The sequence below is a fragment of the Natator depressus genome, chromosome 7 (genome assembly GCF_965152275.1).
Source record: "Natator depressus isolate rNatDep1 chromosome 7, rNatDep2.hap1, whole genome shotgun sequence".
Taxonomy (NCBI): Eukaryota; Metazoa; Chordata; order Testudines; family Cheloniidae; genus Natator; species Natator depressus.
The window spans coordinates 113,010,205-113,023,469 of record NC_134240.1 but is presented as its reverse complement, the minus strand read 5'-3'; the positions used below and the strand labels follow the sequence as shown (position 1 = coordinate 113,023,469).

Genomic DNA, 13,265 nt, shown 5'->3' with positions numbered 1-13,265 from the left:
CTACTTTGCTATAGAAGTGCAGAGTTTTTTCAGACTGTTTCTGCCGTATGCATTGCAGTGTGAGTTTGCCTGTGACTAGATATCATGGGAATCAATAAGATGCAGTGATACCAAGCTGGAGTGTGCTTTTTCACAGATGTGTGTAAGAAAAGCCACATACAAAGCACAGATAATAGCAGACTGAACACCAGCTGGGAGGTGGTTGCGTCTAGTGGTTATGGCAGGAGAAAGGGAGTCAGGTTTTATTCCCATCTCTGACACTGGCTCTGTGACTTTGCTCAGGTCACTTTTGCTCAAGTTTGACTTTCAGAGGTTGGGTTGACCCCAGTAGGTGCTGCCAGGACTAGGCTCCTCTGGAAATCGGGGCAGTTTCGTCTGCCTTATTTCACTCTAAAATTGAAACAATATTTACTCCAATGTCTCACAAGATTATTGGAGGTTTTGAGTGAGATCCTTTGATAAGTACTTGCTGCATGTGCCCAGTTATTATTTAATCCTGTTTTCAGGCATCTCTGTTTCAGACCAGACTGAGCTATTGAATGGGTAAGTTTTCATGCTCCGAGTTACACGGGACCCTGGAAGAGCTGTATTATCATTTCAGTGGAGTTAGCACTGGCAAGAAATACTGAAACGGGCTACTTTGGTCCCCTTCTTTGGGATCTCTTATAGTATTGGAAAGGAAAAAGGAGGAGGGGTAACTTAAACGGAAAAGAGCAGGGAAATTCAGACCCACAGGTGTTTTTATTTAGGTGTAGCTTCAGTATCTGTCCTATGATGCACTGCTCTGCTACCACTACAAATGACTATTTGGGAATTAAGGACAGAAATTTTTGCTTGGTGTGTGTACGTGAGCATGCATTATTTGTCAGTTCAGCAATATCATTATATTATCTGAACACCTTTTTGTATGTTGAATTAGCCTTGAGTTTACATCTTCATTGAATATTGCAGTGCCTTGTTTATCTTAGTACCGTCTCGCTCTCTGATATACTTGCTTTACAAAGGAGGTTTTTATTTTATTCCTGGTTCTATTGTAAAATTTATTCTAGGCTATTTATTACTATGGGATTATTACTCAAGTATCATTATTACTTTAAAATTATTGTATTTCAAAATGGTTATGGTAGTTAGTAGAAGGTTCCTAACTAGAGAAGAGGGATGTGGAGGACAGAGAAACGTATTTTTGCATTTGGAACTCAATCCTTCATCCCTTGACTGCAGTGAGAATTTTTGGTGTGGAAAGAAGCAGGCCCTGTGGGAAGCAGGATCAGGTTCTTTATGATCAATTATTATTATTTACTAGATTTCCAATGAATTTTACAGTAAATTGTATATTGTTTGGTAAAGATGATTTGTCATAATATTGTGAAGGGAGAGGCATTTTTTGGGAAACCTAAAACTTTCCATTGATTCCCCCATCAATTTAGTTATTTTGTAATAGATTAAAAATTGTCTTATTGGTGCCTGGGTGGAGAGAGAGCCAGAAGAAGAAGAACTGATTAACTATTGGAGCAGAAACTGAAGGGGATTTTGCTGCTGACTTAAATGGGGCCAGGAATTGGCTGCAAACTTAGGTACTTTACACACAAGAAGCAATCTCTTTTTGGCATCTGACTGCATTTCCACACAATGCAGCAATTATCTGGCTGAGCTCTTTGGCTTTCTTTGTTGTCTTATTTCTTCTTGGTTTTCTTCACACAGTGGGTTTTTTTTTTTTGCTCTGGGGCAGACCCACTCTAGTGCCTACCAGTGGTGGAAACAGTACTGCAGATGTGTGATAAAAACACACGTGTACTCTGCAATCTAGCTTCCTCCAGTGGAAGTGTACTGCTGCAGAAAAACATATGATCACAAAAAGAAAAGGAGTACTTGTGGCACCTTAGAGACTAACCAATTTATTTGAGCATGAGCTTTCGTGAGCTACAGCTCGTCTAGCTTCCTCCAGTGGAAGTGTACTGCTGCAGAAAAACATATGATCACAAAAAGAAAAGGAGTACTTGTGGCACCTTAGAGACTAACCAATTTATTTGAACATAAGCTTTCGTGAGCTACAGCTCACTTCATCGGATGAAGCTCATCGTGATGTAGCTCACGAAAGCTTATGCTCAAATAAATTGGTTAGTCTCTAAGGTGCCACAAGTACTCCTTTTCTTTTTGCGAATACAGACTAATACGGCTGTTACTTTGAAACCTGTCATATGATCACAGTGTCGGATGGGTGCTTTGAGTAATGGTTTCTAATGAACATTTCTAAGTTTGAGTATTGGGGGTGAGGGGTGTTAGAAGGCAGTTACCAATAGATACCCTATTTCACGTTCCCAAAAGAGGACATTGCTGGGGGGAAGGGAAGTTGGGAATGGGGGGCAGGGCCACTGCCACCCCTAAGGAGTGCAGGGCCCGGGCCTAGGGGAGTGCGGGGCACCAAGTTTCTATCTGCCAGGAGGTGCTCCACCCCGCCCCACCTCTTCGCCACCCAGTTCTGCCCCCTGCCCCCCAGCGCGCTGCGCCCTTGCTCCTCTCCCCTCCCCATCTGCGCCTCCAGATGTCGTGAAACAGCTGATTGGCGGTAGATGCCGGGAGGGAGGGGGAGGCGCTGATTGGTGCGGCCCGCCGGTAGGCAGGAGGCACTGTGGGGAGGAGGAGGTTTGGAGGGGGGCTTCTCCTCCCCCTCCCCCCCCCCCCCTTACAAAGTGTGGGGTTCCCCAAAGCATGGTGCCTGGTTTGCCGTACCCTAGGGATGGCTCTGGGGCTGGGGGGGAAGATACAGCTCTTCGGCTGCCCAGCTCTGAAGGCAGCCCCCTGCCAGCAGCAGCGCAGAAGTAAGGGTGGCAATACCCTACCATGCCAGCCTTACTTCTGCTCTGCTGCTGGTGGTAGAGCTGCCTTCAGAGCTGGGTGGCCAGCCAGCAGCCGCTGCTCTCCAGCCGCCCGGCTCAAAATCACAGACGTTTGTTCAGATTTCAAAATCTGCCCAGACAGAGATCGGAGGACCAAAAAAGAGGTCATGTCTGGGGAAACCTGGGCGTATAGTAACCAGATAGCATTTTATTTTTCAAAACAAAGTCCTGGAAGAGCAGCCCCATTTAGAGGTTGTTAATACTGCCACTGGAGACCCTAGGCCGGTGGCTTTTGTTGGGTTCCATGGTGTACCAGACCTTCAGAATGCCAGCTGAAGTAGCAAGGTGACTTGTAAAATCTTGCTTCTATAAGACTCAAGATTTTTGTTTTTTGCACCCCTTTTACAAAAACAAATCTGGGCCGTTTGAGATATTTGCCTTTCCCCTTGTGCTAACAATTTGACAGCTTTGGTTTCTCTCAGGTATGCTAGCCTCACATGTATTTTAATCTTTGTGCAGAGGCCTGCAGCATAACAATTATTTTGCATAAGTTCTCTTGCTTAAAATGTTATTTAAAAAAAATACACACTGCTGATCCACAATTAGATCATATTATTAAACAGAGAGTAACATACTTATGCCAGGATTGCGTGTTTTGAAAAATCTAAGAAGGTGGCAGGGGAGCCTGTTTCAGCAGTTTGCTTGGAAATAATTTGCACAGGTTTGTTTGAGTTAATTGGCTGAGAAGTTGAGTGTTTGTATAGGCAATTCATAATTTCCACACTGAGGCAGACAAGCAGGAGGGGAGTGTGTATTGTGTGTCTAGTGAAGTACAGGGAAGGCGAGAGTGTTAATTCTGGACTACTGATGGTGGGAATTTCCTTCTCTTTGCCCCCCTCCGAGGAATGTAAAACCACTGTCAGAATGCTGGGAAAGTCAGGCTTGAATTTTTGTAGTCCCCGTGCAAATTAGAGGAACTGCCTGACTGAAATTTGCATTTAGGGCCGAAAGAAAAGGATTTCCTGCTATTTAGTTGCTCAAGGAAGGAAAGGATTTACCTCCTGACTGTAATAAGATCTAATTTTCTTCTTTTAATAAGAATAACTGCACACTGCAGCAGTAGTAAACCTGTGAAAGCAATCAGTCTCTGCCCCCCCTCCCCCCAAAGTTTGCATGTAAGAGCTGTGTTGTAACTCTTCCTCTGCCAAAAGAGTCCTCCCTTCTACAGTTTCCAACCTAATACCTAATGTATGGTGCGCGGGCGGTGGGGGCCACGGCAATTACTTGGCATCTCGTTCCATTGTGAAAGAGAGAGTTGCTGAGGGGTGGTTGCTGCTACGTAACTCCATAGGACTGCTTGTACTCCCCCCTACAACCATCTGGATTCAGTTAGCTCTCTCGGCAGTAGGGCTGAGTCTCATTTCCTCCAACCAGTAATATTATATAGGCAGTGATTCTGTTCTGCCCTAACATAATTGAAAATTATGTGTATTGTAGACTCGTAAAAAGCTATGGCTCAGGTAGCCTGTGGAGATTGGATATGGCACACAATGAAGCTTTTATGCAAAGTAAGAATTATAAGCCACTGCATTAATGTCGTATTATAGGCATGGCAGTTCTTGGACGTGGAGTCCTCGAGCCAGGCTTGTCACCTTAAACAAAACTAATATTTCATACTTTATCAACGGGGCTGGCGTTCTAAAGCCAGCCAATTACACTTTTGCGAGTGTCCCAACATTGAAACTGTCAGTTAGTTAGCTTGACACAGTGACTTGCTGAGGCCCTTTGTGTTTATCCTAGGGACAGAACATCTTGCCCTTGATGGGGCTGGAATGTAAAACTGGAGGCTTGCCACTGGCTAGAGCTGATGGAAGTTACTTTATTGACCACTGCACACTGCTGGTGTCTATGAGGTCTGTTTATTTTCCCCTTTGATATGCATGTAACTCCCACTGGTTTTAATGGAAGCTGCACGTGTGAGACCCTTAAGTTTGGAATTTTCTTTTTGGACTCCACTTGGAATTCGCATCCAACTGTGTCCAGGAAAAGAGGCAGGTTTGGCTATCTCCTAGACTTTGTAACATGAGATTTCTTGGCATCTTCTTTGTTGGGGTGGCTTGTAGAAGGGTTTTACTGGGATTTAAACATATAAGAGCAAAGCAGTTGTAAATTCCTTCTTGGCTCTTTCTTTCACTTAGCTTGTTCTACCTGGACATTGTAGCAGTCACTGTGAAATTACTGACTCTCTTCTAGAAACTGAAGATGAAGCAGGAAAAATTGAACCTTTCACATAGGGTTGCCAATTTTCTAATCCCAGAAAACCGAACACCCTAGCACGGCCCCTTCCCTGAGGCTATGCCCTCTGCCCTGCCCCTTCCCTGAGGCCCTGTCTCCCGCTTACTACATTCCCCCTCCCTCAGTTGCTCGCTCTTCCCCACCTTCACTCACTTGCACTGGGCTGGAGCAGGGGTTTGGGGTGCAGGAGGGAGTGAGGGCTCTAACTGGGGGTGTGGGTGTGGCCAGAAATGAGGGGTTCAGGGTGCAGAAGGGGACTCTGGGCAGGGGGTTGGAGTGTGGGAGGGGGTGAGGGCTGTGGCTGGGAGTGTGCGTTCTTGGGTGAGGCTGGGGATGAGGGGTTCAGGGTGCGGGAGGGGGCTGCGGGTTGAGGCAGGGGTTGGGGTGCAGGGGGGTTAGGGTTCTCTGGGACTATGGGGATGAGGGATTTGGGGTGGGGGTGGGGCTCCAGGCTGGGGTGTGTGGCAGAGGGATTCAAGGTGTGGGAGGGGGTTCTAGGCTGGGGCAGGAGGTTGGGTCTCGGGTTTGGGATGCAGGCTTATTTTTGGCTAAGGCAGGCTTCCTTCCTGTCCTGGCACCACAGACCGCACTGCGTTCCGGAAGCGGACATCAGGTCTGGGTCCTAGGTGGAGGCATGGCAGGTGGCTCTGCGTGTGCTGTTCTCGCCTGCAGACACTGCCTGGTTCCCAGCCAATGGGAGTGCGGACCTGGTGCTTGGGATGGGGGCAGCGCGTGGAGTCTCGTGGCCCCCCAACCTAGGAGCCGAGCCTGCTGGCCCTTTCTGGGGCGCAGCGCAGAGCCAGGACAGGTAGGGACTAGCCTGCCTGAGCTTCGCAGCACCGACAACCAGGCTTTTAACAGCCCGGTCGACGGTGCTGACCGGAGCTGCCAGGGTCCGTTCCAAAACCGGACACTTAGGAACCCTACTTTCACATGGAGTTTCTTTCTGAGGGAACTTAGTGCCACTAAAAGGTTCTGAATTGATCACTGGAGACCACAGCCTTTTGTTTAGCCACATAATAGTTAGCGAGTAGAAAGAGTCTAATGTGAACTTCCCCACGCTGCATGTTCAGGGCATCTGAACGTGCCCTGGAGGAGTGCTGCCTAGTGACAAAAAAGTACTACAGTGTCCAGGCCTGCTCAGTCCTTGACCTATCTGCTAAAACTGCTGACAAACTGAGTTTCTTTGTGGCTTTGTCACTCTTGTAGCAATATTTTAAATCACTCATGACCATCTGATGGCTGTCTGGTGGGCTAGGAAAAATGCCTCATTCCAATTTCTAATGGTCTAGTGCCCATTTCCCACAAACCATCAGGATACCTGGCACTTACTGCCTTTATTGGTTGTTAGCAGTGGTAGAACTAATCCCTGCCTTGCAGATGGTCATCCAGGTCAGATCTGAGGCACATCGAGGGGTGCTGTGGGGGCTTTTACCTTGTGCTTGTGCCTGTTCTGTGGATATCCAGCAAACTTCAGACTGTAGGGTGACGAAACAACATCTTTCACCAGCTCTAAATGTTTAAAAATGCTGCTGAAAATTTTGGGGAGCTATTACTTGTTGTGGTCTGTCAATCCATGTATCATTATTTCTTTTAGTTGGAGTGGGTTTGTGACCTTCAGTGTAACCCCTTATGAAGGAACTGATCATGCAGACCTTTAGTGCCTTGTACTTACTTTTTCTTAGACACGTTTATATGGTGATGTTACCATCACCATGTGTACAGTACCTGATAGTTTTCAAGCCTTAGTAATTGATTTGCCTGGTATTGCCGACCTCAGATGTTTAAAATCATGACTCAAACTCCCCAAAAAACAATGAGATTGGTCTTTAAAAAAAATCCTAAGATTCTTTTTTTTTTTAAATGATACGTTTTAGGTTCTTTTCATTTGCCTTCTGCTTTTTGAATCTCTAGTCTAGGGCAGTGGTTCTCAAACTATTGTACTGGTGACCCCTTTCACGTAGCAAGCCTCTGAGTGCGACCCCCCCCCCTATAAATTAAAAACACTTGTTTATATATTTAACACTATTATAAATGTTGGAGGCAAAGTGGGGTTTGAGGTGGAGGCTGACAGCTTGCGACTCCCTATGTTATAACCTTGCGACCCCCTGAGGAGTCCCTACCCCCAGTTTGAGAACCCATGGTCGAGGGTACAATCAGGGCACATTTTCAAGCTTTTGTCCAAAACCAGGATGGGTAGATTCTTACTCTTAAAATAACAATAACAATCATAAAAGCTGAGATTCTCTCATAATCACTTGTCTCCGAGAGCTGGGCCTTCGCTTAAACTTCGAACACTGGGAAACTTGTGATTAAAATGGTGAGTTGGCAACATTGCTTCTCCAAAATAATTATAGTTTTTGTTAGTGTTGTTGGTTTTTTTTTGGTAAAAGAAATTCTGGAAGGTTCTACTCCAATTTGCCGAAATCCCAAATGTGAAGATTAATAAAAACAAATTTTTCTTGGAACTTTAAGAACTCAAAGGGGCACAAACCACATGTTTATTTCTTTGAATTCCAAAGCTTGAAAATATGAGACTCTCCAAAAGTATATCTACACTGACTAAAAAAACCTGCAGCACTGAGTCTCTGACTCTTTGAGTTTCTTGGGCTGGAGCCCAGGCTTTGAGACCCTACCTGCTCACAGGGTCTCAGAGCCTGGGCTCCAGCCTGCACCTGAACATCTACGCTGCTATTTTTTAGCCCTGCATCCCGAGCCCCACGAGCCTAAGTCAGCTGACTCGGGCCAAGTCTTGTACTGCAGTGTAGACATAGCTGAAGTGATGGGAAATGATAGTGCATCTCGTGTTGACCGTCACCACAGTGCATACAGCCTTGCACCTACCAGGTCTTTCACGCTAGTAAATGTTGTATGCACATAAATGAAGGCATTACTATCCTGCTAAATACATGGAATGAAATAGATGCAGACACTGGATATAACAGGTGCAGCACAGAAATAGGAATAGATGTCACCTGTTAAATCAATGGGGGTTCAGTCCAGGAAAGTCCCACTACAGTATGTCCTCCAGAACTTTGTTCTGTTTGTTTTTAAACGTCTCCAAGCGATGTGGCTTTCACCACATCCCTTGAGAAAACTATTCCACAGCTTGCTCCGTCTGCGTATCTCAGAGAACTGTGGGTATACTTCTTCTGCTAGTTTTTGTGGGGCCAATTTCTGCTCTCACTCAGGTGCATGTCAGTGATTCTGGTGACTTTAATGGGAAGACATGCATGCCCTAGTGCAGAACTTGAAGTCCATATCTGCTCCCAGTGAAGTCAGTGCCAAAACTCCGTTGCTTCTTGAAGTTTGGTTCAATTCTGAAAAAGAACTAAGTAAAAACAGCACATTCTTACTGAGCTTATCTACTCTTCTGTATGTTCAGAGTCCTATCTGCTGACTTCAGTGACCCACAGAATCAAGGCAGAGGACAGAGTGAGCTGTACTTATTTCTTCTTGTGTATGATCAACCAGATAGTTTAAAAAAAAAAAAAGGAGTACTTGTGGCACCTTAGAGACTAACCAATTTATTTGAGCATGAGCTTTAAGTTTCACTTAGAGTGCCAATCAGTTACACCTATGCAAACCCATTGAAGGAAGCAAGGTTGCAGAGGTGTCATGGAACGCTATTAGAGAGACAAGGTGGGTGAGGTAATATCTTTTATTGGACCAACATCTGTTGGTGAGAGAGACATGCTTTTGAGCTATACAAAGCTGCTCTTCAGCTCTGGGAAAGGTGCTCAGAGTTTCACAGCTAAATACAAGATCCAACAGATAATTCAGCATAAGTAGTTAGCACATGTACTATGGGACCATTCAAGGTGAAATGGCCCGTTAACAACACTGTAAATCATAGGACAGAAAAGTGAGGTTAGTGAGTTACAATGGATGTAATAAGCCATAAATCCAGTATCTTTATTAAAACCATGATTTTTAGTGTCTAGCAAAGTTATGAATTTGATCTCCCAGGCTCACCTTTTAAAAGTGTTGTGCAGGTTTCCAATGAGGATTGATAGATCAGGTGTAGAGTGATCACTTTGTGAAAAGTCTTCACTCACAGGAGATGTGGTGTTCTTGTCTTTTATCATTTTCCTGTGTGAGTTCAGTCGAGAGCATAGTGATTGTCTGGTTTCAACCACTTAGTTGCAATTGGGGCATTCACTGCACTGGATGATGTACACCAGATGTTGTGATAGGAATGTGTAGGAATCATGGATTTTGAAAGGTGTGCTATGGAGGGTGTGGATCGTTGCAGCAGTGGAAATATGTCTACAGATGTTTGCATTGGTTTGGCAGGGTCTGGTGCCGCTTTGAGTTGGTATGGCGCTTGCTTTGAGTTGGGGGGTTGTTTGAAGGCCAGAAGAGGGGGATCAGAAAAGCTTTCTTTCAGGATGGGGCCCCCATCAAGAATTGGGTTGTTTGATGCCCAAGAAGGAAATAATCCATTTTGACTTACAGACCCCGGGTTGAGTTTGCAAAGGTAGCACAAAATAAACTTGTAAACTGAGAACATTTGATCTGGAAGCCACTGAGAGAAAATAAACATGGCACCTCACAGTGGTCAATACAGAGTTGCCTTTCAGAGTAGAACTGCACGGTGAGGTTTGTATGGTGCTTTGAAGACACATAGAGCTATAGAAGTTGATTATTACTATTATTGGCATTTGCTGAATAAATTCTTACTGTGAGATGATAATATGCTGGGATTCAGGAGTTGTGTTTATTTTGGGTTGTTTTTTTTTTTTAAAAGACTTGACTGTCCACCCTCCTTCCCTTCCCCCGCCCCTCTCAGTTTCTCAGCTATTTTATTTCTCTGTGTGTTTTTTCTTCTTCCAGATCTGATTTGTTAATAAACTCATTCAAGATAACATTGTCTTTTCAATTTGCTTTATTTCCTTATTATGCTGTTTGAAAATGCTGCTGTATGAAATGAAATGAATGAAAATGTTAGTGTTCTGGGCCATTTTTGTTTCACATAACCATACAAAGGTACCTGCCGTCTCTGTTTTTCGTTTCAGTTCCTTGCATGTGTTTTAAGTTATATCTTTTTGCCCATGTTAGCTAGGATTTGTTGTTTTATTTGGTCTTTCTTTTCTGAACTCATTTTTTCTTTTCCCATTTTTGTTTTCTCCCATCCAGTATCTCCAGATGAAATGGCCACTGCTTGATGTTCAGGCAGGGAGCCTTCAGAGTAGACAAGCCCTCAAGGATGCTAGGTCTCCATCTCCAGCACACATCGTTGTAAGTAAACTCAGAAGACATTCTTCCTTGGTTGAAAAAAAAAGACATTTGACATTAACAGCATTTGCTTGTCATCCTTTTTCTTTTACTCAACACACAGAAAAGGGCAAGCCAAACCCAGGGTAAAGGGTGGGGAATGAGTTTTCTGTTGCTGGGCAGCACTTCAAAATATTATCCATGGCGTATAAGCTCTTGCTTTTTGGAAAAGTGAAGAAGTTAAGTGCCCCTGAAATTTACACTCTCCAAAATTATTTTGATTTTATGTAAGTCCAATCCAGTTGATTTACAATTCTAACTTTCCAGCTGTTGAAATGAACACTGGGTTTGGGAGAATATTGAAAAATAAACCACCTCCAAGAAGCATTGTGAATTCTGGGCCTGATCTGTAGTCCTTACTCAGACAAATCTTGTGGGGGAGTTAGTCAGGCAGAGTCTTACCCGAATACAGGCTTGTTAGGATCAAGCTAAAAATATTTTAAAACGAACAACAGCAAAAATCTTTTGGTTTCTGGTGCATTTTCACTTAGTATAAACACTGAATGTCAGCAAATGGTATGTTTACAATTCATCTCAAGAAAAATCCAGTTCCATTGTTGAATTCTGCTACTGGAGTCAAATTTCTTCCCATACAGTAAAAGTGATGGTAATGTTACAGTGTTAAAGCCGCATGTGAGTATGTGTTTAAATAATGTCCAAAAGAAAAAAATTGTTATTTGTATACTGCACTATGCAACTATGACTGCCCAAACTCTTTCACATTCACCTATATCTGGTTTTTATGAAATTTTTAGCTAATGAGCCCATCAGTTCTGAATGTTGAGCTGATAAATTAACCTCTTGAGAAGATGGCTCACAGCTTGTTAGAATATTTCTTTCAATATATTTTATCATCAGATCTCATGTTTTTGACTTTATTTTTTTTATAATTAATGGCTACGTAGGTGAAATTATGCAAAAAGGAAACTGCTCATGTATTTTTGATATAGGATCTAAAGCTGATATAGTTGAGAGATCACATCAGACACTTGAAAGATATTAATTTACTTTTTTTAAAAAATGAAAATAACTTAGAAATGTCTTTTTTAAAAAAATATTTGTCTCTTAAACCTGAAAAGTCCCAGAGCCTTTGTTATGAGCGTCTTAAATAGTTTTGATAAAATGTTTTAATAACTCTTTGAATTAATAGTTTTAAAAACCGACCTGAATAAGGCAGAGTGAAATGTAGACTGTGCTGATATTTAAATGGTCAATGCCAAATTCTGGTTATTCACTTTTTAAAAGATTTTATTTTTCCTTCCTGTTGTTTGTGCTATTGCTGTACTACGAGCTCAAAGAAAGACGTTTACCTCACTACCTCTTTTATCTGGTCTACAAACAAAATTCCTCGCCTTCTTCCCCCCTCCCTCACGCCAGCCTATCACCTATTTTCTAATGGTGAATAAGCCAACAAGAATCTGCCTTTTATTTAGTTGTTTATCAATCCATCGTCAATGAGGTCATCAGAGATGAAAACATTCCTCTGGGAACTGGGTTTGATAACTCATGTGCCCTCTGCTGGCTGGCTGGTTATCGTCCTTTGCCACAGCAAAGCAAACTACAGGGCAACATGCACATCGCTAGTCTTTCATTTTAAATTTCGCTGTGACAGACTTGTTTATCGGAGGAGGAAAGAAAGATTTTAATAGATTCTGGTGGATGATTTTTGCTATTGGATTATACGCGTTGAAGGTAGGTCAAGTGTTGCTTGTAAATAAGTTGTCACCTATTTTTATATTAAATTGATTGCAATTTAAATGCTGAATCTAAAAATGCAGATGAAGATGGGAGGTGTAATTGAATTTCAGGTTTCACTGAAGTCTGTTACTCTTCAGAAGAATAGGCTCTGTCCTTTATAAATAACAATTTCCCTCCCTTCAGACACAGTGTGCCCCTTTCGGGAGAGCTCACAAGCGATTTGCTGGTGTCTCCCTTCCTGCAGCACCCCTACCCATTTAAATGCTGCTTCACCATATTCCTGACGCATGTGCAGATGAGGGATAGATGAGTTGACACCCCCTCAAAAAAACTGATAGATTCTAAATTCTCTTATCCATTTTGGAAACCTTTTTCCAGGAAGCCTGAGGTGGACTCTTCTGTGGATTTTGACTGTTTATGGGGATTTTTAAGAGCTGTTTCACTCTGCGATTCAATAAAAAGTGTACTTACCATAGCAACCACTTAGGCCGTGAGGAACATATACTACCTCTGAGATGGAGACCACCTTCCAAAAGAGCCACAGCTGTCATTTGTAATGTGATCTTTTGTGTTACTTACAATGTTCTGGGGGAAAGGCGGGGGGAGAAGAAATGTGTTTTGATGGAACAAAGTTTGTGCAAGGTTTAATCTTGTTCGTTTTTAAACGCCCTCCCCCCCCCACCACCCCAAAAGAAAGCTCTGCCTTGTTATGTAAAAATGCTGTTTCCCTTCCCATGTGCACACCCCCGCACTTTCCTTCCTCACTCCAATTCCTGGTCATGCCAATAGATAAAGAATGTAGTTTTTTGTAAATGAAGGCCTTGTGACTGGTGACATACCGGGGGAGGTGGTGATGGCGGAAAGAGGGCTAAGTAGATGCAGATGCCAGCTGGATTGGGATGTGTCAGATTTCTTCAGTGCCACCATTTGTTGATGCTGTTGATGTACAGCACACCAGGGAAGTGTTGCTAGTTTCTCTAATAATGATCCGCACTGAGTTGTGCTACGAAAATGTGATTAGTCTTTATATGGACAAGAAAAGATATTTACCTCTCAGGGTTTGTGCGCACACACATGCAAAATAAAGATGTATCTAAAGAGTTTTCTTCCCTCACACATACTGCTATCTTGTACATGTGCTGATTTTTCTCTTGAAAT

The 13,265-nt window shown here is 43.3% G+C and overlaps 1 protein-coding gene across 37 annotated transcripts in view; it reads left to right on the top strand.

The window, feature by feature from the left end:
* TCF7L2 (transcription factor 7 like 2) overlaps window positions 1-13,265 on the top strand; it is a 204,118-nt gene that overhangs the window by 66,819 nt on the left and 124,034 nt on the right. For 33 of the 37 annotated variants that reach the window (XM_074959307.1, XM_074959310.1, XM_074959312.1 and 30 more), the window contains exon 4: window positions 10,272-10,373. The exons of the other annotated variants lie outside the window; for them this stretch is intronic. In XM_074959307.1, the coding sequence (XP_074815408.1) occupies window positions 10,272-10,373 (102 nt within the window). The remainder of the gene's footprint in view (window positions 1-10,271; window positions 10,374-13,265) is intronic. 37 annotated transcript variants of the gene reach the window in all.